The sequence below is a fragment of the Nyctibius grandis genome, chromosome 1 (genome assembly GCF_013368605.1).
Source record: "Nyctibius grandis isolate bNycGra1 chromosome 1, bNycGra1.pri, whole genome shotgun sequence".
Lineage (NCBI taxonomy): Eukaryota > Metazoa > Chordata > Aves > Nyctibiiformes > Nyctibiidae > Nyctibius > Nyctibius grandis.
In genome coordinates this window covers 25700231-25724688 of record NC_090658.1, presented here as the reverse complement: position 1 = coordinate 25724688, position 24458 = coordinate 25700231, and the positions used below count along the sequence as shown (strand labels likewise).

The 24458-nt window shown below is 45.5% G+C and overlaps 1 protein-coding gene across 2 annotated transcripts; it reads left to right on the top strand.

Moving 5' to 3' along the window:
- The first annotated feature begins 512 nt into the window (after positions 1-512).
- TRAF5 (TNF receptor associated factor 5) lies at positions 513-23813 on the top strand. 2 transcript variants are annotated; one of them, XM_068401983.1, is made up of 11 exons: positions 513-572; positions 13105-13477; positions 14622-14679; positions 15985-16086; positions 16654-16818; positions 17125-17202; positions 17577-17651; positions 17916-18008; positions 18955-19095; positions 19599-19767; positions 20283-23813. In XM_068401983.1, the coding sequence occupies exons 2-11, from the start codon at positions 13263-13265 to the stop codon at positions 20858-20860; spliced, it is 1674 nt and encodes a 557-aa protein (XP_068258084.1). In that variant the 5' UTR covers positions 513-572; positions 13105-13262; the 3' UTR covers positions 20861-23813. The 2 variants fall into 2 exon arrangements, with proteins under 2 accessions (XP_068258084.1, XP_068258094.1); XM_068401993.1 differs by lacking the exons at positions 513-572; positions 13105-13477 and adding an exon at positions 13685-13735.
- Positions 23814-24458: the final 645 nt, after the last annotated feature.

Here is a 24458-nt window from a genome sequence, read left to right as displayed (position 1 = left end):
TGCTGATCCCTACCAACACAGCGGTGCTCCTCGTCCTGGAAAACTCACTTCGTAGCCTGTGGAGGACTTTTGTCCTGGCTTCACCCAATCTTTCAGAGCCATCGGGAGGCTGCAGAGCCCTGCGGTGAGCTCCGAGCCGGCGGCGGCGAGGAGGGGCTGCCGGGGAGCCTTCCTCAACCACGGGGACCCGGAGCTGATGTCTCAGACTAACGCTACGCGCCGTCGCTGAGGGCGCGGGGCAGCACCGCCGCTTCCTTTCCAACCCGGGAACACCGGCGGCGCCCGGAGCGGCGCGGGGCTGTCCCCGGGCCCTGCGGGCGGGGCCGCCGCCGGGGTCTCCCCGCCCGGGGGTTGCCATGAAACCGAAAGCGGCTCCCGCCGGCGACGGCAGCAGCAGCAGCAGCGAGGGGCGGCAGCACCAGCGCTTCCTCGCCGCGCCCCCCGCCCCGCCGCGCACGGAGCCGCGCCCCGCGCAGCCAGGGGCGGCCCCGCACCTCCCGCGCCCCGCCGCCGGCGGCGGCCACCGCGGGCACGCCACGGCCCCGCACGGAGGGCACCGAGCGCCGGCGCAGGTGCGGTGCGGGGGGAGGCGGGCGGGAGGCGCCGGGCCGGGCAGTGCCGCGGATGCGGGGGTCACGCCGGGGCCCGGCCCGGCAGGTGCCACCGCTGCGGCCGAGGGCGTGGCGGGGAGCGGGACCGGGGCTGGGGTGCGCGGGGCCTGCGGGCGGCGGCGGTCGGTGCTGGCCGGGCCCGGCCCCGGGTGGCGTTGGTGGCGGGCGGCTGGCGGGAGGCCGCCGGCAGTGGGTGACAGCCTCGCTGAGGGCGCCCTTCCCGCCCCTCCGGTCGGCGGGGAAGGCTCCGCCGCGCTTTTTCTCGCGGCGCTTTTTCTCCTCCGAAGGGGGCCCGTGCGGAAACGCCGAACTTGGTGCCCCCGGGAGCCGTGCGCTGCTGTCGGAGAGCCCCTCTCTCATGGCGCTGGAGGTTGCGTCTGATCCCCAGAGCTGGGCCCAGCCTTGCCTGCCGTGCCCCGGGGCGGGCTGGCAGCCTGAGCTCCTCGCTCCGTTCACCGACGCCGCCTTCTCCCGGAGATGCCGCAGGGAAACGTAGGCCCGGTGCAAGCCCCGGCGGTTGGCAGAGCTGAAATTTTGGAGGCTGAGAAGGAAACAAAGAAGCCGGGGCTGCTCGGATGAACGCCTTTGCAGCGGCTCTGAGTTTTTTAAATTGCAGGGAACTGCAACGAGTGTCCCCGCTGGTGTCAATTGAATTCTGCCGAGGCGGAGGGAATTTCCCCTCTGTGTGCTGCAGGGAGACCCAGCCAGTCCTCTGATCTTCCCTGATTAACAGCGCTCTGGGAGCGCCCTTAGGCAGCAGGCTCTGACCAAATACTTTCAACACTCTTAACATTTAGTAGGAAAAATGGAGAGCTCCTGTTGTTGCACTTCGTGAATGGCTTTGCCTATTGATAGCTTGGCTGCACCTTCCTGCTACCAGCCAAGAACAACTTTCCTCATAACTTCCGTTTTATAAATACAGGATGGCTATAAGGAGTGCAACCACGTGCTAAAAATAGCTGGGTATATTCAGGTCAGGCATGTCTCCAGACTGGCAGCAGTAACACGGTCGTATTTTTAACCACTGCAGCTCGTTCTCCACAGAGCACACAGGTTTAACGATGAATGTAAAACTGAGGCGCTCTGGGGTGCTCTCTTGCAGGCCTGGCTAGTCTTGCACTTCATCTTGTTTCGTCTGAGGACTGCATTGCATTGTTGCTTTTGATCTTAGCGCGAGCCATGGTGGTCGTGTGTTACACTCAGCCTAAAACCACCCAGAGTAACTTCTTCTGCTGTTAGCCTTGATTATCTTTTTTATTTCTGTCACATGGAGAAGTGTTTGCTGCAGTGAGGACCCCGGTGTGCCCGGAGCTGTGCGAGCAGAGGGCAGAACCGCAGCCCTCGGCTGAAGGGGGTTTATAGTTCAAGTTGGGAGGAAGGGACATGCCTGCGTGCAAGAGCAATAGGAGATGGCGTGACCTTCCTGAGCAGTGTGATAGTCAGAAGCCAGTTGTTCCCAGCTGCTTGGCAGAGATTTTACAGAAGAGATTTGCAGTAGAATAGCCTGCTAATACCCCTCCAAAAACTCTGCTCTCCCCGTACGCACTTGCTCAGATACATAATGAGGAGGCAGTGGAGCCTGGTGTCATCATTTGGACAGATATGAAACCAGCCCTTTTAAATCGTTGGAGGGGATGCAGAGGCAAGGGGAGGGAGACTAGAACAGGCTTTGAGAGTCCAAGATTTTGGTGCAGTGGGGAAGTGGAGGACCAGACAGAGAGGTGATGTGGTTATAGCTGTGGCTTAGAAAAATGCTCCCTGTGGGGGCAGCCTGGATGGACAAATAAGTAAAAGATTGCATTTCAACAGAAATGAGTGTTTGGAAAACCAGATGACGATGATGATGGACAAGAGTTTTATTTGTGTAAGTGGAGAAGAAATACTGTATCATATAGAGATATGAAGCAAGAGAAGTTGGTGAGACATTGTGAAGATCTAACGCTTCAAGCCCAAGAGAGAAATTAAGGTTATGGGCCTAAGTGAAATACGGGCTGGCTGTGTCAGGTTTGGACAGTGAGGGGATGTGCAGAGGAAGGCCTTTGGGGAAGGCTGGGGGTAGCGTTCCTCTGAGCTGGTAGTCATCCACAGCCCAGATACTGGAGGAGAAGCAGAAAGTTCAGCCTATGTAGAAAGATGATCTGTGGCAGCAGGGCACATCTGTGAGTAGCTGGCAGGAAACTTTGGCTGAAGAGGTGTAAGCTGATGAAAGATAAGATTCAGGAAGGAGGAAAGAAAGAAAAGCTTGTGGTGCTCACAGAAACTGCAGAGGGCACAGGAGTAATTGCGGAGTGTAGAGAGGATGAGGGATGATATCCAGGAGGGGACAAGATTTTAAAGCTAGAAAGCTGATGTTGGAGACTTTGACAAAAGGAATTTCAAATGAGTGCAAAGAGCAGAAACCAGGCAGCTCTTTATTTCACCCCACAGGCTCCCTAATCAGTAAGACAGGAGCATAGTTTTTACGCAGCCGTCAAAGCTACGGGCCAGGTCAGACCTCTTCGTTCTGTGCCACGTATTCTTTGGGTCACTTTGGCAAACCCCTTCAGTGGGCAGCTGCAGACTTGCAGGGCGCTTGTTCTCCTGGGCTTTATTTGTGTCCTGTCTTTAAGTTAACCGATAGCCCTCTGTCTTCTTCAGTTCTTTGTCTGACCCTTTGATTTTACATAAATAGACATCATGTATCATCATTAAATAGCTGACTATGGAGAGGCGTTCCTCTCTGGCCCTCCAAGGGGTCTGTACGAGTTGTAACTTTTCTTGGGCTCCTGATCTTCTTGAGACAGTTGATGGTGGCTGCAGTGATGCAGGTAGTTTCTTTCATCTGGCAGACATGCCGTTCTCAGCAGCAGTTAGTGGCCTGCCCGGAACAGCATGCCAACCCCAGGCTGATGCTGCAAGACCCTTACGGCCAGCTGGCTGGGGTACCTTAAGGCCAGTGCACCCTTGGGTCTGGGCCCTGAGTTGCAGTGAGGATTTCAGAGCCTCTCCTTTTGCCTTCTGGTCCTTTTCTGTCCAAGTTTCTTGGCAAATGACTGTGAAGAGTTAATGTTCACACTGTTAGTCGTCAGTCCCTTATCTATACCGGTCTGGGCTGCAATGTGCAGTTGTTCCACCCTCTTCCCTCAGCCCAGGAAAGAAGCTAACCTCTTTACCCCGGTGCGTGGCTGGGCTCAAGGAAGTGAGGAAACTTGAGTCATGAATATTTTTAATAAAAATGTTGCAAAAATTTCCATAGTCTCCCCAGCCTCAGTCTTGCAACAAACAAGTGTGTGAGAAACAGTCTGCACCCTAAACCATAGTGGTTTTGGCATGGGACTGCCCAGAGTGCTCTGTAGTTAAGCATGTTTATCCCTGTGCAAGGGATTGATAAAGCAAGTTTTTGTATGTAATATACTGACATTTGCATACAGGGATTGTCTAAGGGTAAGTATGTTGCTGTGTGCTTATTTTGCAGAAGGTAATATTGAAATGTAAATGTTCTTTATTACTATTATTATGCAAAGCCTCCTAGTGACTAACGAAACCTCAAGGAGAGGAACAACCTGCAAAGCAGTTTTTCCCGAAGTAGTGGCTGTGAGGCAAGCAATGATCAGACCTGTGCTAAGTCATATGGTTTTCAGTCTCATCCACTATATCCATGCACTTGAAACTGGAATGTGGCCCTTACTATGAAAGAAACAAAAATCAAAGTTTGCATTTCTCAATATTGCCTTAGAGACAGCAGGTACAAACAGTTGCCAGATCACATATTCGATTAAAGGTATTATGGAAGGCTACTGGGCACTATAAAGAAAAAAAATCTTGCCCATATGTCTGTCTCACTGTGATCGACATTAAACCTTGTGTCATGGCAGATTTTTACTGAGGAATTACGACCGTGGACCTTGGTGATGTCTGAAATGCACCTTGAGGTCACTAAAACCAGCGACGTTGTTCACTGCTGGGAGCAATAAAGCTAAAACTGGTGCCAACAGCAAGAGCGGGGTTGGATGCTGCCCACGGTGTGTTTAGCATCTTTCTTACACGGCATCTCGCCTGATGCCAAAAGGGGCGGCTCTGCCTTTCACCCCTCGCGCGGGTCCCTGCACCTTGCTCCCGGCACTCATCCAGGCCCGTGGCAGTGGCGGGGCTTGCTGCTGTGCTGCTGCCCGGCTGTGGCAGCGGGCACGGACAGGCGGCAGCACAGCTTTTGACAGCAGGTCACGTTTAGAGAAGGGGCCGTGTGAAAGCACCACTCCCGGTCCACACCTCTGTAAATCTTCAGCCTGTCCTGTTTGATCTGATGGGAAGGACTTCTTAAGAACACATCCTTTCCCCTGTTTTTTTTAGAATGGCAACAATCTTTGCTGTGACTGCTTTCCCAACAGCAAGTTCATGGGGTCCCCAATAGCATCTGGGTTTTAATATTATCAATTACCTTTTCAGTGAGGAGGACTGTGACTAGAAAAATGTGTTTCCATATGTCATCAAATACATGTGTGCATTAGAGCAAAATCCACAAAACTCATGAATTCCTGAGGCCACAGCGGGGGGAATCGTTTACCCCTGCAACAAGGGAACGTGTCAGAAGAAGGGGGTGGCCAGCCATAGCAAAATTTGGATTCATCCTAGTAATTCAGATGAATAACCATTGAGTTGATTCATAGGTTTCTGTATACTTCTGATTAAGTTCTTCATTAAGACTTAAGTCAAAGGGTCAGGGGCCTGGAAGATTAAAACCAAGACTTTCTTATGCCTTGAGTAGGTATTCACAGCCAAACCAACTAAATAGTCAAAGCAACTGAAGTCCTGGATAGCGTGTCCCCTTGGGGCAGGGAAGGAGATGTAAACTTAAAAACCCCAAAGGCCGAGTTCTGCAAAATGTGTAATGGCCTATTATTTGTTAGGAAAAGTGAGGACTTCACTTTGGCTCCAATACACTAAAAGAAAAAGAATTAAAACCCATTCGTTGTCTTGCTCTCCGTCCCTTATTGTTACCTCTTTTCAGTAACTTTTGTTTCTTTATGTTGTTCTTGTGTCTCTCTTTTCCTTCGTTCTGTTTCCTAAATGCTGTTGCTGTCTTTTCACTCACCTTCATCCACCTGAGCCTGCTTGAAACTTGCTCAGGGTTTCAGCACCGCAGTTGGCGCTGGAGGCGATCGAGGGCTGCTCACAAACAATAACACCGGCCTGTTGCTCTCTACTCATCTGCAGAGTGAAATTGTTTGAAATTAAGATCCTGCTCCTACTCAACTTCTCCATTTGGGGTTTTCCCCAAAGCTTCCCAGAAGCAGATGATGCTTCCTGGAGCTGAGCTCACAGAGCACTACGCTTTCTGCAGCGCTGCCTCCTCCTGACGAAACCAGCCGGATCTGTCCTTCCTCCATTGCTGCCAGGTTCAAGGAAAGCCCACGTACAAACTGTTTTGCTGTTCTGATGTCAACCTGTGCAGAGGTTGTGTGTAGTCAACAGCTTGACCAGGATGCACCCCGAGGATGTGTGTTTGTGGCAAGGACGAAAGAATATCTTCTGGTTTAAAAAGCTTGACTGTGGAAGTGAGCTTAGGCTGTGTCTAGAAATACAACTTAGATCAATTTAATTGATCTCATAAAGAAGCAGCGTGCCTTTGAATTGATGCCTTTCCCTTTGCCACTGACCTCAGCAATGATTTGTCTGTTCCAGAGCTTCAGGGAAGGTTCACAAAAAACATGCAGTAAGTTGAGATGCCTCCTGGGAGGGGAGATTGAAATTGAAATAGGTTAGAAATGCTCTGGGAGCAAGCTCAGTTAAAGGGAAAAGGCTGAAGAGAGTATGTGTTGCATTTACTACAAGATAGAATAGAGGTTTTCTTTGGAAAATTAGTATTTTAAATAACACAAGACTTAAAAATTATTGCTTTTATAGAAAATAAGATACCTTACTTTAGGGGAGGGGAAAAAAGAGACTAGAAAGCCAGGGAGGGGGCAGAGGAGAATTAGGAAAGAGTGGGGTTAGAGATGGAGCCTGTGGCACTGCCGTGAGGGTGGCACATTTGGGTCTGGGGAAGGAGGCTGACACAGAGTCAGTGGAGACGAGGGCTGCCAGGAATCCTGTGTGCGCAGTTAAGTTCAGGCTACCAAATCATTAGGGTTTATGGCCACTTAAATTATTACAAACCCAAATATAAACATTTACTTTCTTAAAATGGATTTTATCTCAGGTGGGGAGTTCTGGTTTAAGTGCGAAATGCCCGTGCAGCCTGTAGTGTGAGTTGATGTAGTCACGCTGTGACTGAGCCAGTGCCGTTTCCTCCGTGAGCCCTCCCTTCGCTTCCTGCAACGAGCGGGTCCACCCGGGCTCGCCAGGGCTACCGTGGAGGGATTCACAGGGTTGGACCTGCGTTTTCCTTACGTCCTTATGTGTTCCTGCTGCCCGTGTGTTTTTTTCTTTGGTCACATCACTCACCACTTTTGTGAAAGGTGAAAACTCCTCTGTATCTTGGACAAAAACTATGAGAAAAGTTCTTGGTAACCTTGTGTTGCTCCAGGTGGTAAAATCTGCAGTCCCTACATCAACACAGTAAGCGAAAATACTTTTCAACGGCTTGCCTTTTGTCCTAACATTTTTAAAACATTTTTAGACGTGATCTTTTCAAAGCTACGCTGGGGGATTTCCACTCCCTTGCTGTTTTAAAATGCTCGTACTGTTGTTTTAACCACAAAGCTTACGCTGGCGCACTCTCTCTCTCTCGCTCTCTCTCTCATTTTCTCCCCATTGAGGACCCGCTACAGTTCTCAGGTACAGCTTTACCAAAACGTGTTTTGTTAATGCCGGCAGGAGCCTCATGTTGCTAGAATTATTTCTTCTCTCTGAAGGGCTCTTCAGGGGTGAGCCGTGGCGCACGGGGGTGTGAGCAGCAGTGGGGCTGCGCTGGGGAAAGGCTGCAGACCCCGAAACGTCTCAGGAACTGAGTTCACCCCCCTGAACTGGCAAAGTGGTGCCGGGGTGTTGTAGGGGTGAGTGGCGGTGCCTTCTTACCGAAATTTCTGTTGGTGCTGGGGAAGGTGGTAAAACATCCAGGTATTGCTACAGAAGTGATGGGAATGAAGTTATTTTCCAGCTGTGAATGAGATTATTTTAAGGCAAAAGTTTTCCATATTACTGTAACAATAATGTGTTGATTAGACATAGAAAGATTTCTTGATAATACAAAAATAATTAATTAATGTTTAGGAGATCCAGGGAAAAAAGTAGATGTAGCAAATAAGCAAGCTGGCTGTAAAATCAAAGCTACTTCAGCACCAGACACACTTCGTTGGTTGTAAGAGCGTATTTTAAAAAATTTTTTTTTAAAATGCTATCTATGTGGTAATCTATGCCTTAACAAACCACTGAAGTCTAGTCTTATGGGGATTTGTTGTAATGCTTGACTGTAACTCTATGCAAAGGAAACCCTGCCCTCTTACTCTGCTTAGTGAAAATTTGCCTATGGAGATTAGCAAATTGATGCTTGCTTAGTAAGGTTTTCCTGTGCTTGGTGAATAGGGTAATACGGGAGTTTGAATTGGATAATGTTGTCTATACACAAAAGAAACATTTGTTTTGCTGCCCTGTGCAGCAACATTCCCTGTGGGGCCTCAGGCACATATCCAATAGGAAATTATGGCTGTTATAAATATTCTCTCCCAGGTACTAGCTGGTCACTGCACCGTGGTTTTTAACCAATTAGGACAGCAGCAGAACAGCTTCTGAGGCTGACTTGCTGCCAAGTGAAGGAGGAGCGAGCCCTGAGTATCAGTGGTGGGTCTGTGTTGGTGCAGTGGGGGATCCTTTCCCTCTGCAGCCTCTGGGCTGGGGGGTCACAAATGATGCTACCGGGATCCTTCTCCACCATGGGGACTCTGCAAGTGCATTTTGTTGTCAGCAGTCAAAATGTTGTAACTCTTCTTGGGTTGGAAGGGACAAGGATGATCCCTCAGTGATGTCAGATGTCATCATCTGCTGTTTTCAGACAACTCCATATAATCTGCTGTATCTTAAATATGTATTTCAAAGTGTATAGATATTTATAGTCATTCTTTAGTTACCTGTTCCACTCTGTACGTTGAGAGTCGGGGCATATATTTCTTGTCCCCGAAATGCAGTGTTTTTGTGGAGGACCTTATATTAGTAGTAAATCATATAACCTTGTTATTTTAATTCAAAAATACTGGAGGCAGCTGATCTACCTAGTTTATAAGGCAGCTTGGAGAGGGTCATTTTAATGCAAGGTATGTTCCCCTCCATCATATTTCTCCCTGTCAGCTCCCAATGAATTGAATTGATCTTAGACCTCTAAATTTGACAAAACTTTCCCCACCGTGGCTAAAACAGGCTTCCAGTTCTGAGGTACCATAGAAGGTAGATAATTTTCAGAGGGAGGGACAGGGCATCTTCTAAGACTTGTCCCTACGAAGTGCCTTAGGGCAAAGCAATAGAGCTGAACTAGAGCTAGGTGTATAGGAACGTAGGTGTGTAACTCACGGGGTACTCTGCTGACCTTTCTGGGGGGCTTGGCTTCACGTGAGAGAAAACAGGAAAAACATATTCTCTTTAAAAAGAGCAGCCACATTATAGGGATGGTTTTCTCTGTGTGCAGTAAGTATGTTTTTGTGGCTAAAAAAAGTTTATCATCTGTCCATGATTGTTCAATGTGATATCGGCGTTGGACACCACTTCTCTCCATTCTGACTGCTGGTGGCATAGGTAGGCAGCCGCGCTGCTGGAGGTGAACTGTTTGAACGTGGCTTTAAAAATGTTAATGTAATTTTATATTATAGTAAGTCATGCCCATGCTGATTTTTCTCCTTATTGTCATGTTCTGCTTGCGTCTTGCTCAGTTTCTGAACAGTAAGATATACTAAGCGTGGAGCATTTTAATGGAAAACGTTTGGGCTCAGTTTGGTGGGGTGGTTGTTAAAACAGGGTAGCCCACATTTAAGAAAGTTTATTTTTGTTATGAAATTTCTCTGCCTTGGATTACTTCCAGTGAGGTTAAAGCATCTGCATACAACACCGTTATATAAAGAGTTGTTCCAGAAGCGTTTTGCGTGTGCTGCTGTTGGTGCAGGCAGGGCTGGGATGCTGAAATGGTAGGAAGGTGCAGCTGGGAGCTTTGTACTGCGCTGCCATTGAGCTCCCACTCTTTGGTAGCTATTTATAGGCCTTGGGCTTAGCTTCTGGTGATTCATACTACTTTTCTATAGGCAGTCAGAATTAATTCTATTTATTTCAGTATATGGAAATCCATTGGTTTTGACTTGTAGATTTTCAGTGTCCATAGATTGGGTGTTTTTTTTGTGTGTGTGTGCTGTTGCAGTGGAGTTGCAATGAAAATCCATTTGCCACATGCGTTGTGCGTCTGCCACAAGAGCATCGTTACGCAGCACGAGCCCGCTGCTCTCTAGTATTTTAAAACAGCATTACAGTTCACACGCGTGCTGAACAGTCGCAGCGTATGCCAAGAAAGGACGCCTTCCCATTGCTCTTAGCTGTGAGCAGGCAGAAGTGAAAGCGTACCTCTCTCCTACGTGGGCCAGGCATTGGCGTCAGCAGGAAATGGATTCCGTTAACCATTGGCGTGCTCTCGCTGTCACAAAAGAGCACTTTTTCCCCTGACCATTTCCCTTTTGTTTCAGTTCAGAGAGCACGGGCGCGGGTGCAGGAAGCCAGAAGTGGAAGAGCTTCTGCAACTGGCCCTGAGTCACGGGTGGGTGCTGGGACAGGAATTACGCGCCGCTTGCAATGGTTTGGATCGCATCCCGACGAGCGCTGGCCGGCGGTAGGTCTGGAGCAGTGCTGCCATTTCTCACCTCTTCTGAGCCCGTCTCCCCGACTCATTCATGTGGGCACCCCTCCAGCTTGGGTGAAGCATCGCCATCCGCAGGCCCACTCCTGGGGCAGCCGTTTCCTCCAGCAAACCAGCTGCAAACCCCATGGCAAACCCCCTGCAAGGCTGGCAGCGGTGACAAATGTCCCCAGTCTTCTGGGCACCCAGAGGTTTCCATTCTGCCCTCTGAGCAGGCAGGCTCACCTCTCGCCTGAGGTGCTCTTTCCTGTGCCCTGAGGTGCCCTCAGCTGCGGAAGGTGCTCCTGAGCGAGGCTGAGGGAAAGGAGGTGCTTTCGTGGAGATGCCGAGAGTCTCCTTCTTTTAGGAATGGGATCTGGGTTGGGGATATTGGTGCGTCATGGAGGTGTTCAAGGAGATAAAGGCTCTCATTTCAGCAAGAGAGTTGGAAGGCGTACCACATCAGAGTGCTCCTTGCAGAAAGAGATGGGAATGAACGTGGGTGATTTAATTAGTGGCGAGATCTCTGAAAGTGTTTCTGGATGGGATTTTAGGCTGGTGACTGTATTTCTTCTTAATGCATGCCATAACTTCATTGCCTAAAACATTTGTAGCATTCTTCACCCCAGCTGGAAGTACTTGAGGAGTTAAGGTAGACCCTTAAAGGCAAAAATGGGTAAAACACTTTTTTTTTTACGTGTTTTTACACAGTGTGGCATTAACTTGCTAAACCATACCCGTCAGACGATATAAGTCCCGGAGTGTAATAGGACTCAGGAAACTGGATGCCGTGTAAATGGGAGAGAGCACTCAGAGGAAGGAAAGTGTTTCAAGGTTCTTACCGACCAACGACAGAATGCGTTTGTAGGAAATTCGTCCTGTAGGCAGTCTGTGCTGCGGAAGGTGACGGTGGCAGCTCTGCGTCTGCCTGTGGAGCAGCAGGCGTGCTCTGCTGCTGGCGTCTGCTGCCAAGGCAGCCAAGGCACGACGCTGGTAATCCCTCGGGCTGCATTTGGGCGTCTCTGGTTGATGTGAGGAAAATCGAATTGCTCCTCATTAAGCATCAGAGAAGCAGGAACCCCATTTTCAGAGGAGAAGAGGTCAGCTGTTTGAAAATGAAAGGAGTGACATGGACAATCATCTCTGTTTTGAAACAGAAGGCTGTTTATTTGGAGGGGCTGAACAGGGTAATTTGCAAACTCCAGTTGGAATAATAAGTCTTTGTGCCTGGAATAGGATTAGGGCTTGTATTCCTGTGGGTTACTGATGTTAGGTGATCAGTTGTGCTGGAGTAAGTCTGACATTCAGCCTAGTGGAGGGCAGGGAGGCTTTCACAAGCTGGGCAGGTAAATACCATGTACAACCATCAACAAGGCTGCTGAGTTACAGGAGCACGTAAATGTTTGTTGTGAAATACACTTTTGCTGGTTAAGTGCTTTGGCTTGATTTTGAATCAGGTACTTTACCTGTCGGCAGGATTTCCTTGCCCAGTATGGGATTTTAAAGTAGCAAGGAAAATGGATGTGCTTTCTGCAGGCCAGGAGGTTTGCGGCAGTGCTTGAGCTCTGCATAGCACAGTACTAATTGCTGCCTTCGTGGGCCAGGAATCCATTGCAGCAGGGAGGTAGGGCAGCATATCAGTACTTGGCATATTGTTTAATGCCAGCATAAGGTTATTAATGGTGATGTGTTGTCCTTGCTTCCCTACGAAAGCAGCAGACACCCCCGGTGACCTTAGAGGAGCTGAGTCAGAGCTCTCAGAGAGCTGCTGATGCCAGTAAGAGTGACTCGAGTGACTGACAGGGAGGGTGATGCACACAGAGGAGAAATAGCGTCCCACAGCGCAGCTATAAAACTGAGCACTTCCCCCATGAAACTATATAAGAGCTCAGGTGCTTTTGTACACATCTTGTAAGGAAAAAACCTCTTCTGCTTGCAAAGCCGCAAGAAATGAAAACCGGAGTGGCCCTAGGTCTTGAGCTACTTGCAAAAGAAGTACTGCAAGATTGAGGGCCTGGTGGCAAATCTCCAAGTTTGTAAGTTGGGGTTGGAAACAAATGTTGCTGATTTTTCCTATTAGAAAGCTAAGATTGCATTCAGTGCTGTGTATGAGCTTTGGTAGGTTGAGAGAAAAACTTATGTCAGGCTTCTGATTGCAGTTTTGCTTTTTTTCTTTTTTTTTTTTCCCCCACCGTTTCTTTTAGTTACAATTAATATAATCAAGAATTTGCACATAATTAAGTAAAACTTTGAAAAAATAAGATTAGAGTTTACTGCTATGAATGAGCGATCAACTGGGAAAAGAAAGATGTCAAGTTAAGAGTCTTTGACTCCTGTGACACCTAAACTGAAGGTAAAATCCCCTTGCTGCCTTTTTTGTATGCTCCTTGCTGTAAACCACAAAGTTGTCTCTTGCTTGAACCAGCGCAATGAACTTGTGAAGTCATGTGGGTGGCCTCTACGTTAAGTGTAGACTTTACTGGCAGACATTAAGGCCAAGACTTGGCCTCTGCTTTCCCCAGCCGTGTCTGTGACTCTTGCAATTTTTTGAGACTAAGAGCTGCTGCAAGAAAATTTAAAAATACAGAAACATCGCTATTCTGGGGAATAATTTTCAGATTGTGAAACTCTTCACCAAAGAATTGTGCTTTGGTGCTTGTCACGTAACCATCGTTTTGCAGTTCTCTGAGTGTTTTCGTGTTCTTCCAGAGTTGGCACTGTGTTTCCCTCCAAAATCCGTCGCACTCTGCTGCAGATGACAACCCTCCAGCAAACAGCAACCTGCTGCAAGGGGTAGCTGAAGCGGCGTGACTGCCACTGAGTATTTGAAGGGATTCTTCCTGTGCCTGGTTCCTGGTGCAGCTCCCATGGCCTGTGACGAACCCGCTGGTCTCTCGGGCATCTTCACACGCCAGAACTCTACCACCGCCATCTCTCTGGACTTCGAGCCTGGTGCCGACTACAAGTTTGTCGAAACCTTAGAAGACCGGTACAAGTGTGCCTACTGCCACCTTGTCCTTCGCAATCCCCACCAGACGGGATGTGGGCACCGATTTTGCCAGCAGTGCATTCTGTCTTTGAGGTCAGTGCAAACTCCTTCTGCATCCGCAAGCTCCCCGTCCTCCCCTTCCTAAAGAGAAGTCAACGCCTCCTGTAAATCAGCAGTGAGTGCTGTAATAATAGTACCAATCTGATAAAATGCTGAAGGAGTCAATGGAAAGACTCTGTTGAACTCAATAACTGCGAGCTCAGTGTTTTAAAGGTGTCTTTAAAGACTGTACCCGGTGCTGGCAAGGAATACTTTGGTAACTGCAGGGAAGTCAGCGTAAAGAAACTTGATGTAAGTTTGAGCACTACTGCGTGAGACGCTGTTTCAGTCTGTCTGTCTCGCATTATGCTGTTCAGATTAATTAGTTGCATTGATGTCTCACGGTACTGGCACTGCTGGTTAGATTAAGCTGTTTTCACTTGCTTCTGTGTAATTTCTTTGATTGCAGTGGAGTGATAAAACTGATGTTAGTATTACCCAATACTACAGTCAGATCACAAGGCTGCTGGCATCCATCTGCTTGGGATTTACCTGCAGGTACCAATAAGTTTACCCCACAGACCTGCCTGGAAATACATTACGTACTGTTTGGTATACCAGAGGGCAGGATTTGGCCCGGGAAGGCTGCAGAGGAGCCAGAATATGTGGATGGATGTCGCCATTTACCTTTTATGAATTTTAGATGCTTCGTGTTTGCCGCTTTCTCTCTCTGGGTTGCCTCCCTTTTGCACTGCCTCCATAAGTGTTTTATTGTCCTTTATTGTAGGACTTCTGGAAGCCTTTTAAGACAGGAGCCATTAGCTCTTCCTTTACTGGCATAGCAAGAAGTGTACTGCTTGCGCTAGGCAAAGGCTGGGTTTAATGAACACGATGGGATTTTTTCAGATATGACATTTGTGAGCAAGCAGATGGCCAGAGAGTGACAAAGTCCTCTTAATTAAAAACCATCGTATTAACACTTGTAGGACAAACTCTGCTTTCTGTTACATATTCACTGTCGCAGCTTAATACCCTCTTAGAGCTGTGGGTGGAATTTGGCTGTGTAGTTGCCAGATGAAAGTGTTTTTGAAGCACTTTTTTGGTTTTTATGGTATCTAGTACTGACTTCTGCCAGAGTCAGATTCTAGCATCTGACTCAAATTTTCTGTGAGTTAACGTGACTCTTCTTTTGATCTAGAGAGTTGAATGCAGCACCCACCTGTCCTGTCGACAAAGAAACAATAAAAATGCACGAGGTAAGTGGCTGTAGTTTTGCTTCAGCAGTCAATGTCTGCATGGAAAAGGCAAGACAGCTGAGGACAAGGTGGCTCGTTGTGTGTTAGTCCTCAGAGGCAGAGCAGTTTTTGTCTCTGAAATGATGCTAAGGGAAGCAGCGTATTCAGTGATGCTCTGCAAGAAAGGAAGTGTGGATGTATAGTTAAAGCTTTATTTTATACCTTATGTTCTGAACTTCTTTCATTTTAGTCCTCTGTATTTCCAGTGAAGTGTTGAAGAGTTTCACAAAGTTTTAAATCTGCCCTAGCCGTCAGACGTCTTTTTTAGTGGAGAGTTTATTGACTTGCCTTTTTAATGCCCCATCTTGCTGGGGGATCTTCTTTATTTTATTGTCTTTGTTTTCATTTGGTTATAATTTGCTGCCTTAACTATTTCCATTATATCTCATTAACCCTGCAGACTTAATTTACTTTTTGGTAACTTTTTAGAGGAAAAGACAAGTTCGTGCTTTTTGTTTTGCAAGCTACTGATTTTTTTGTAATGGATTCATTTGTCCTTATTTTTACACCAAGGCTTGAAAGTATGCCACATGCTTGGTCTGTCAGAATGAATTTTCCAGGGAAATCAAATGTCTCCTTCCTCTCTCCTACTCCTGACAGGAAATTGTAATCAGGCTTTCCATGTGATTTTTGTTGTTCACTTGCGGTCTGCTACTTTGCGCAAATTTTGCTGGCAGTAGTGCAACAGTGAGCAGCTTTATAATGCTCATGATAGGAAGGTCTCTAAATAAGACTGAAAGGTTGCTCTGGGGGCTTAATTTGCTTCTGCATACACAACTGGGAACGGTGCTGTTTCTCAGAGTCTATAGAAGGGATATTTCAGTGTCTACAGAAGGGATATCTCAGCATCGTCTCCATCCCAAAGGCGAGCTGCACGCTCAAACATGAGAGCTGCATGCACAGAGCTGGTTTGGCCTTTGAGGCCCCATAGCTTCAGCTGCTTTCTTCTAGATACAGACAGCCTCTGGCAGACGTTTTGTACCTCCTGAGCTACTAATCCTGCTGGCTGTGGGATGGATCAGCATCTGTGGAATAACAACTATCTGTGGAATAACTAGGGGGAAAAACCCTATGCTTATAAGAAAATTTATAAGTTTTACTTTATATTTTCAGTATACATTTTCAGTATGAATTATCAAGAACCATACTCGCAATTATGGAGTCCACACTTGTGTGCTTAAAAGATTGGTTGTGATGTTTTGCTTTTTATATTCTTTATAACATCCTATATGACTGGGTATGAAGGCTAGTTTGCTTCTTTTACAGGTATTCAAAGACAACTGCTGTAAAAGAGAAGTTCTCAACTTGCATGTGTTCTGCAAAAACATTCCTGACTGCAATTCAAAAATAATTCTGGGACGGTATCAGGTTAGTTTGCTTGATCAAATTTTGAAGCCTTTGATTTTCGTGCAAACTCTGTGTATTTATTATAAGCTAAATTTCGGTGATTGTCTTCAGACTTCAGAGTTGTTGTAGCAATGTGGTTTAAGCACACAGTTTATGACTTAGCTATACAAAGTAAGTAACAAATGTTAAGCTCAAAATATTATGGCTGTAAGCTTGTTCCAGCTTTGCCTTCGGTTATTTGTTTAATAAGAACCGTTTGCTTTATGTAGCTTTAGTATATCCATAGCCTCTGAACACACTTTCTGTATGCTTAGGCGCCACGTGGTGGTTGATTCAAGAAAACTTGCCAAGACATATTGGCCATTTGGGCCTTTTTTTGATATATCAGTTGAATTAAAAGTGGAAGTCATACAAAGGACTCTCCAAATTTTCATGTTCACTTTAGTTTTGAGGTTGGAAAAGTTTGTGGATAGAAGAGTACTTGGAGTTCTGTTTGTTACCAAACTGCGGAATGTTTTGGTGGGTCTGTTGGGCAACTGGAGATGCGATGAAATACTTTGGGGTTTAATTTGCTGTTGCGTATTGCAGGAGCATCTTCAGCAGTGTTTGTTTGAAAGTGTGCAATGCACTAATGATGGATGTTGTGATCAAATTCTTCGGAAAGACTTGAAAGAACATTTGAGCCAGCACTGTAAATTTCGAGAAGAAATGTGTCAGTACTGTAATAAATATGTGGTGTTAATTAACATAAAGGTAAGATTATAAAGCATTCCCTGTGAATCCATAGCTCATGTTTCCTCTCAATGTTGCTGAGTAAAAAGTTTCCAGCATTGCAATGGGGCTTAACAACTCCTGAAGCAAAATTTGGCTGAGTAGCTGAAGGAGAAAGTATAATAAATGTTCTTTAAATAATACCAATTACTGTTGCTCTCTTATGAACAACAATGTGATACGGGGCTTGCACATGTATGTTTGGGATTACTTTTTGCATAGTTTTCTCTATGTATACTTCTTTACAAAAATGCAAACCATTGCCTTGTTTTGTTTCTTTTTCCCCAGAATCATGAAAAAAACGACTGTCCTGATTATCCTGTGCCTTGTCTCCAAAACTGCTCACAAATAATTCTGAAAAAGGAGGTACTGTTATTTTTTTCATATACTGTGATTCAGCAGATCACATACACTTATGCAAAGTGAAAGTTATGTCACAAACCACATTGGCCCATGCCAATGAAACTTCATTGCTCTATAAGTATTTTCTTTGGTCCTAAAAGTGATGATGTCCCATCTTACAAATGAGGTATTCGGTCACTGCAAACCATTGGCTTTTTGCAGTATGGAAAAATAGCTGGCTTGCTTATGGACTCTGAATACTCATTTTCCTCTTTACGTGATTGGTGGTGTCATGACATTGGCCTTTATTCACCCTTTATGCAGGCATTCAGATTTTATCAACATGGGAAGTTACTTAACGTTTATTTCATTATAAGTTTCTTTGTTAATACATGCAGATTGAAAAGCACCACGCTGTGTGTCCTGAGACAGAAGTGGACTGCCCGTATAAGCAGTACGGCTGTCTTGTAAAGGTACTGTTTTATAGGTCTTGTTTGTAGTGGGGCTGGAATTTGTCTCCCAAACCAATCAGAGTAATTAATCAAATTTGTTCTTTCACAGCCATTTCTATTATTGGCTAAGATGCTGTACTAGGGAACCAGGACTGCCATTCCCTCACTTTCAAAGCACAGAGGAGACATTTTAAATGCTTTCATCAATAAATTTTTTACTAACAGCTTCAAAATTCTGCATCTCTTCTTAATTTATTCATACGCTTCCCCTTCTACCTCACTAAGGTTAAAAGAGGGAAACTTGCTGAACATGAAAATGGTGCCCTGAGGGAACACATGCTGCAGATTTTAGACAAGAACTCCCGGTTGGAAGAACAGGTAAATTGTATTTAACAAGCACTCTTCAGCGGTGCTTGGCTGGTTTGAGAACAATACAAGATTCTGCATTTGTTGCCTGGTTTAGCTCAGCTACATTTTAAAAGACTGTTTTTATCATCTTTGCCACCTCAGAAGTCAGAATAAGCTGTTCTAGTTAAGTCAGTCAATTAGATGAGAACCTCTCTGTGCTCAGGCACACATATTCTCCACCAAGCACAGTGGGAGGCTCGTTGCCGTAGCTCACCTCATGTACTTTCGGTCTCTGCTTTCAGTGGATACGAGGGTTGGAGATAAAGCATTTTGAAGTTTCAGTGGCCGGTCAGATTTCTCCAAAAAAGGAGCCTTTAGATGCCCAAGTCACCCCCTCTGTAAAGGCAGCACGGAGTAGTGCAGAGCCAGTTGCAAGCACCTTTCCACTCATGATAGCTTCCACCACCAGCAGGTGACACTGAGTGTATGCCCAATCCTGCTAAGGTGAATGCTTCCACACTGATGGCTGACTTACTCTTCTGCTTGTTTATGCTAAAAATAAGTGCCCCAAAATGCTACAGCTTGGTTTTGGAGTTAGTACTACTCACTGACTCATCTTTTACTGGTTAGACCCTAGTATAGAAAAAAAAAAAGTATATACATACACACAGAAACACACGTGCACATGTGTGCGTATAAGTATGTATTATCCCTCTACAGAGCCAAATGGATCATCATAATGGGGATGAGAGAGATGAGTTTCTTTGCACCTGTTGCCACGCAGATCTATTAAAGAGTGTGACTACCTGATGTTCAGTACTTGCCAGTGCTTATCCATGAGCTGTGAATAAAGTAGTGCTATATCTAGATAGGTTAGAGGCTTTGCATTTTAAACTTTTCACATATGTTTTAATTCGTTTGTTCTATATTTTGGTGTGCCTTACTGTTTTTAGTCTTTTTTTTTTTCAATATGTAGATATCTGACCTGTATAAGAGCCTGGAATGTAAAGAGATTAAAATCCAGCAGCTAGCGGAGGCCATTCAAAAGTGTGAGAAAGAATTCAGACAGTTTACACAACTGTTTGGTAAAAATAGCAACTTGATGGTAAGCACACAGGTGAGACATTAACTTTATCTTTTTTGGCCAGTTGCTTTCTTGCATCCTAAAACGTGTTTGTCCAGTAATGGTTGTCATTAATAGCAGGGCAATAACAAGTCTCCCAGACACTTCACAAGCCCTTCTCGTTTTTTTACAAGACAGTATTGTTTTTTCATTTTAACCAATAAGGAAGTTTGGATATCTGATCTGGGCGAAAAGCACTGTATAAATCCTCATGGGCAGATCCCCATGGCAAATATGCAGGTGTAAATTTGAATAATCAGTTGAATGAAGTGATGTAGTGCGAATGGGTCTGAGTAAGGGGTGGCTTCTCAGTCACTAACTGCCAGATTAATTGCGAAGGAGCATTTGGATATGTTCCTAAGCCAGCAGAGTACTTTTGAATGCACCATATGGTTGATATTACTGACATTCTTTATCTTATTTCAAATAAAATGTCTGATTTTATGAAAGTCTCTTGTCTCTGCTTCTACCCTTTTCCAATGGCATGAACTGGGAAGGCTCTGGCCAGTCACCTGGATAAGTCTGCACGCCTGGAATCACAAGTGAAACAGCTAATACAGATGGCAAACCAGCAACAAAGCAAATTAGACTTGCAACCCCTGTTTGACACAATTGAAAATGTAAAACAGAAGATCGCCCTGATGGAGACATATGATCAGCGCTTGGGTGTGTTGGGACTTTCAGTTCTTTTCTGGACGGGTGTGAGGTTTTTGCTGATTTACTGGTGGTTAAGTAGAGGCTGTGGTGCTACAGTCAGTCAGATGCAGCTCTTCACCAGAAAGGGCTTTTTTCTTCTTGCTTTCTAAGACCAAGCTGTGGTGGTGCGTGCTGCATCCTTCTGCCTTCACCTACTCCACAATGTCTCCTGAATTCCTGCAGCACTGCAGGGCCAGAGAGCTGGCCTTGGTCAGGCTGGTGCATTGTGGTGGAGGCAGCGGCACTGTCCATAGTCGGGCATTAAATCTGGTTTGTCGTTACCAATTTTCCTTATTCAACTACAAGCTGCAATTACAATTAAAAAAAGTTAACAGGTGTAGTAACACTAGTTAACAGCCTGTACTCAGGCTTGACTAGTTCAGTATTGTCAGCTCGAGTCTGGTTGCTCCTTGTATCCAGTGCTCTGACTGTTTCATTTTACCAGGTGTTTCTCTTTTTTTTTTTTTCCCCCCCTTACCCCCCAGTTGTTTTGGAAGGTCAGTCCAGCAAACATGATCTCCAGATCAACATTCACAAAGCACAGCTCAATAAAAATGAAGAACGATTTAAGCTTTTGGAAGGCACGTGCTACAATGGGAAATTAATCTGGAAAATCACGGACTACAAGATGAAGAAAAAAGAAGCGGTGGAAGGCCGTGTCCTCTCCATCTTCAGCCAGCCCTTTTACACCAGCCGCTGCGGGTACAGGTTATGCGCGAGAGCTTACCTGAACGGGGATGGCTCAGGGAAGGGAACGCACGTCTCTCTCTACTTCGTAGTGATGAGAGGGGAATTTGACTCGCTGCTGCTGTGGCCTTTCAAGCAAAAAGTTACACTTATGCTTTTGGACCAAAGTGGGAAAAAAAATCACATCGTGGAAGTCTTTAGAGCTGACCCCAATAGCAGCAGTTTCAAAAGGCCGGACGGAGAAATGAATATTGCCTCCGGATGCCCACGCTTCGTGCCGCACACAGTCCTGGAGAACACCAAGAACACCTACATCAGAGACGACACTCTGTTTTTGAAAGTGGTTGTGGATTTAACTGATCTGGAGGAATTGTGAAAAGCGTGCCCGGTCAATGTGACTGCTTTAACCATTAGGAAATGCTTTCTTGGTGACTACTAGCCACGCAATAGTGAACTGCCACTAGTCAAGCTACTGTTAATGTTTCGAGGCTTTTGGACTGTGTACAGATAATGAATTGCCAAAGCATCAGCCTTTCCTTTTTAAATCTTTTTTTCAAGACTGCGTTTTTAAGGCAGCTAGAAGTCCAGTTTGATGTGAACATGCATTCGATCCAACCTTGGCTTGGGTGGCTCCAGGCTGGAGGGAATGCTTGGCTCTCATCACCAGACTGGCGTTTGGAGATGAAACTCCTCCAGTAAGCCCCCTGGAGCCCAAGCAGGCCTGTGGGCTCCTGTCCCTCACACAGAACTGAAGCCATGCCCAAGCGTGCAAGTGCATTTCACCTGTCTGAAATGGAAACATTTCAGCATTAGCACATTTGAATCAACGTATCTTGATCCCTCCATCTTCTGGATTTTTGAAGTGGGGAGAATGGCTTCAGTTAGGCAGGGAAAACATTTGCCTGGGATCTTGCATCTTTTTTTATAATTGTTTTTTTCCAGAAAGCCCAGAGGAAGATGCCAATACCTCTTACTTTTTTAGCCTGGTATTTCAACTGTTAGGGTACCCCGTGGTCACAATAGCTTTGTTATGTCCTTTCCCTTCCTGCCTAGTGCCTTGGGACTGATTTCCATTGGTGGTGAACATCCACAGTCCCCTTCTGAAGTCAAAAGAAGCCGCAGGCGCTTCTCACCTCTCAGGACATGGCCAGAAGCAGGGTATTCGTCCAGCCTGCCAGCTCTTGGCTGCGCTGCTGGAAGAAGAGGGGTGAAACTCCTGCACTTTTGCTCCCACATCTGCACAAAATAGATGTTTTCTGGCCTACCAGCTCTACAGAAGGCAGGAAGAGCTTTGGATATCTGCTTGGGAAAAAGCCCACGTAACATGCACTATTCCTCTCTGCTGGAAATTGGGGATATTTGGGAAAGGAGGAGGACAATGGACTAGGGAGCGAGGTTGCCATAAGAACCCAGTTCTCACAGGTAATGCAGCTCTAGCGTTTGTTACAAGGTGAGACAGCTGCTGAGTAATGACCGCTAACTATGAAGTATGTCTGAAGATCTTAATTTTTATTCCAAGTTCCCTCCAAGGGAACATGCGCATTGTATGGGGTTTATTGGAGACGCACTAAAACCACCAAGATCAGGCACTGAGGAACAAGTGACAAAGACTACACGTGCCTTTTTAAAGCCTTTTGGGTGCCTGTAAGAGAGATGTAATTTTGCACACTCAGTCATTTTGTTATTACAAGTGACAGAATTATGTGTCTCTCATCTCTCACAGTTCAGGTAGTGAAATATCACAACATCATCCATTGCTCCTGCAGTCCACTGGCAGAGCAAACCCGCAGCTTTTCAAGACACAGCATGAAACTAAGCTGGGTTTAGAGTGAGAGTAAACCAAGCAGGATAAAAATCAAAATGGGGACAGACTGCAAGGCATAAGGCAGAAAATTCAAGAGGGGAAATGTGGTAAAATCAAAAATGCCCTTTCTGTGCAGGATGTTGATATCAACTGAAATAATACGATTTGGGGATTGATACTAAGACGAAGGCAAAATACCGTATTTTGTATCTGCACTCTCATTGCTAGGTATTTACTTTCCCACAGGGTTTTTACAACATAATTCAGGCACAAATATTTTTGAATTTGGGGGCGGGGGGAAGAGACATGAGTTATCTGTACCTCATGGTGGGTTAGTACATCTGAAATCTTTGTTTTGATCTCTATGTCCTTTTTTTGTTGTTGTACGATGTCAGGATGTACTGGGCCCCTGTAGGGGTTTTCCGTGTTCCCAAGGAGAGATGGTGAGGGACAAATTTTATTCTTTTGTACCCACTGTGACTGACTTTAAGAGTCATTTTGGCTGTACAACAGAGAGAATTAGGTCTCATGTCCCTAATACTTCGTTAGAGGAAGAGCAAGCTTGGTTTGAAAATGGTGTGTCATTCTAGGACATCAATCCTGAACCTTGGACATAGACTTCATGTCGATTATTACTTTAATATTTGTCATGTAACTTTCAAAGTGGCACAACTGGCATAATAACCACTAATAACTGACGGAAACGTGCCACCCGTGTTTCCTGGGACTCTCCAGTCTGTTGAGTGTAAAATACAGAAAGCGATAAAGAACTTGGACAATCAAGGGAGGCAAGATGGAAAGGATGCAGTCTGTATCCTGGCAAATTCCCAACCCTCTCCACCTCTACCACCCCAAGTGTAAAATGGGGATAATAATACTTGCAGAGCGTTAGGACTATTTAAATGTTTGTGAAGAATTCTGAGCATGAAAAGAGCTAAGTATTATTAAAACTCCATTTCTAATTGTTAAGAGTAGGTGATGGCATAGTGATGTGGATAAGTGTTTAGTGTGTTCCTGGACAGATTTTGAAAGCATGTTTGGTTTTAGCCAGTCCATACTGCAATTTCTCCTCTATCTACCAGTTGGGTTTAGGTTTTTGCCATGAATATTCCTTTTAAAATTTTGAAGCACAAATGATTCATCCTGGGTGATGGAAACATCCCTTTTGAAATACTGCCTGTTTTATAAAGAATTAGTTGAGAAAATTTTTTTAAAGACAACCTGCTTTAAATTGGTTCTTTTTATTACAACAATTGAGAGATTTATGTTAAGATTTCCAGCTATTTTTACTACTTGTAAACAGGATTTTAAATTTCATCCCATTCCCTATAAAGAAAAAAATGTTGTATAGCATGAATTGTCAGGAAGAATTTTGATGTTGCATGAAAAACACCAAAAAACTTTGCAATAATATTGTACTGGGTAAGTAACCAAAAGAGCATAGGGTATTTCTACATTAGCATACAGTATGTTTTTAATGTATTTATTGACAGTTTGTAGTTGTTTGAATATCTCTTACTACGATACAGGCATTTTTCTAGCCAAATGTCATCACTGTATCCGTAAACTAATGTAAGAATAAATAATTTTATCATCCTTTTGGAGTGAGTGTGGCATATATTCCTTTTGGCTGGATTTAAGCAGACTTTTTAGAAGGATGTGGAGTACTGGATATTTGCACACAAAACTTTGTTTACAATCAAAAAAAAAAACCTGACACTGCTTTAGATTAAGAATCAATGTGCTTCGCAGGTATTTTGGTTTATACTTTAATATCGTAAAGCAGCTGCAAATCAAAGTTCAGCTAGATCAGATGAAGTTCCATAAGGTCTGAGGATCCACTGGAATCAAAACAGGACGTTCTTTCTGTTTGGAGCAGGTTTGGGTTCAGCTGAGGCTGGATTTGTTTCAGTTCAGGCCAGTAACAGAGGTATTGTTTCAGTACCCCATGATTACTTCATGCTTGAGAACATATTTTAAAAATGGGAAGGAAAACTCAGCAGTGTTGGAAACCAGCTTGGGAAAAATGTTAGCATCTGACTCCCATTCCTCTGTGAGAGCTCAAACACCCACTCAGTGCCACGGCGTGTCCCAGCTCCATCAATCCAGCACGTGGGGTGGAGGTGACGGACAGCCTTAGCACTGGCACTGCTGTGGGCAGTGTGAGAGC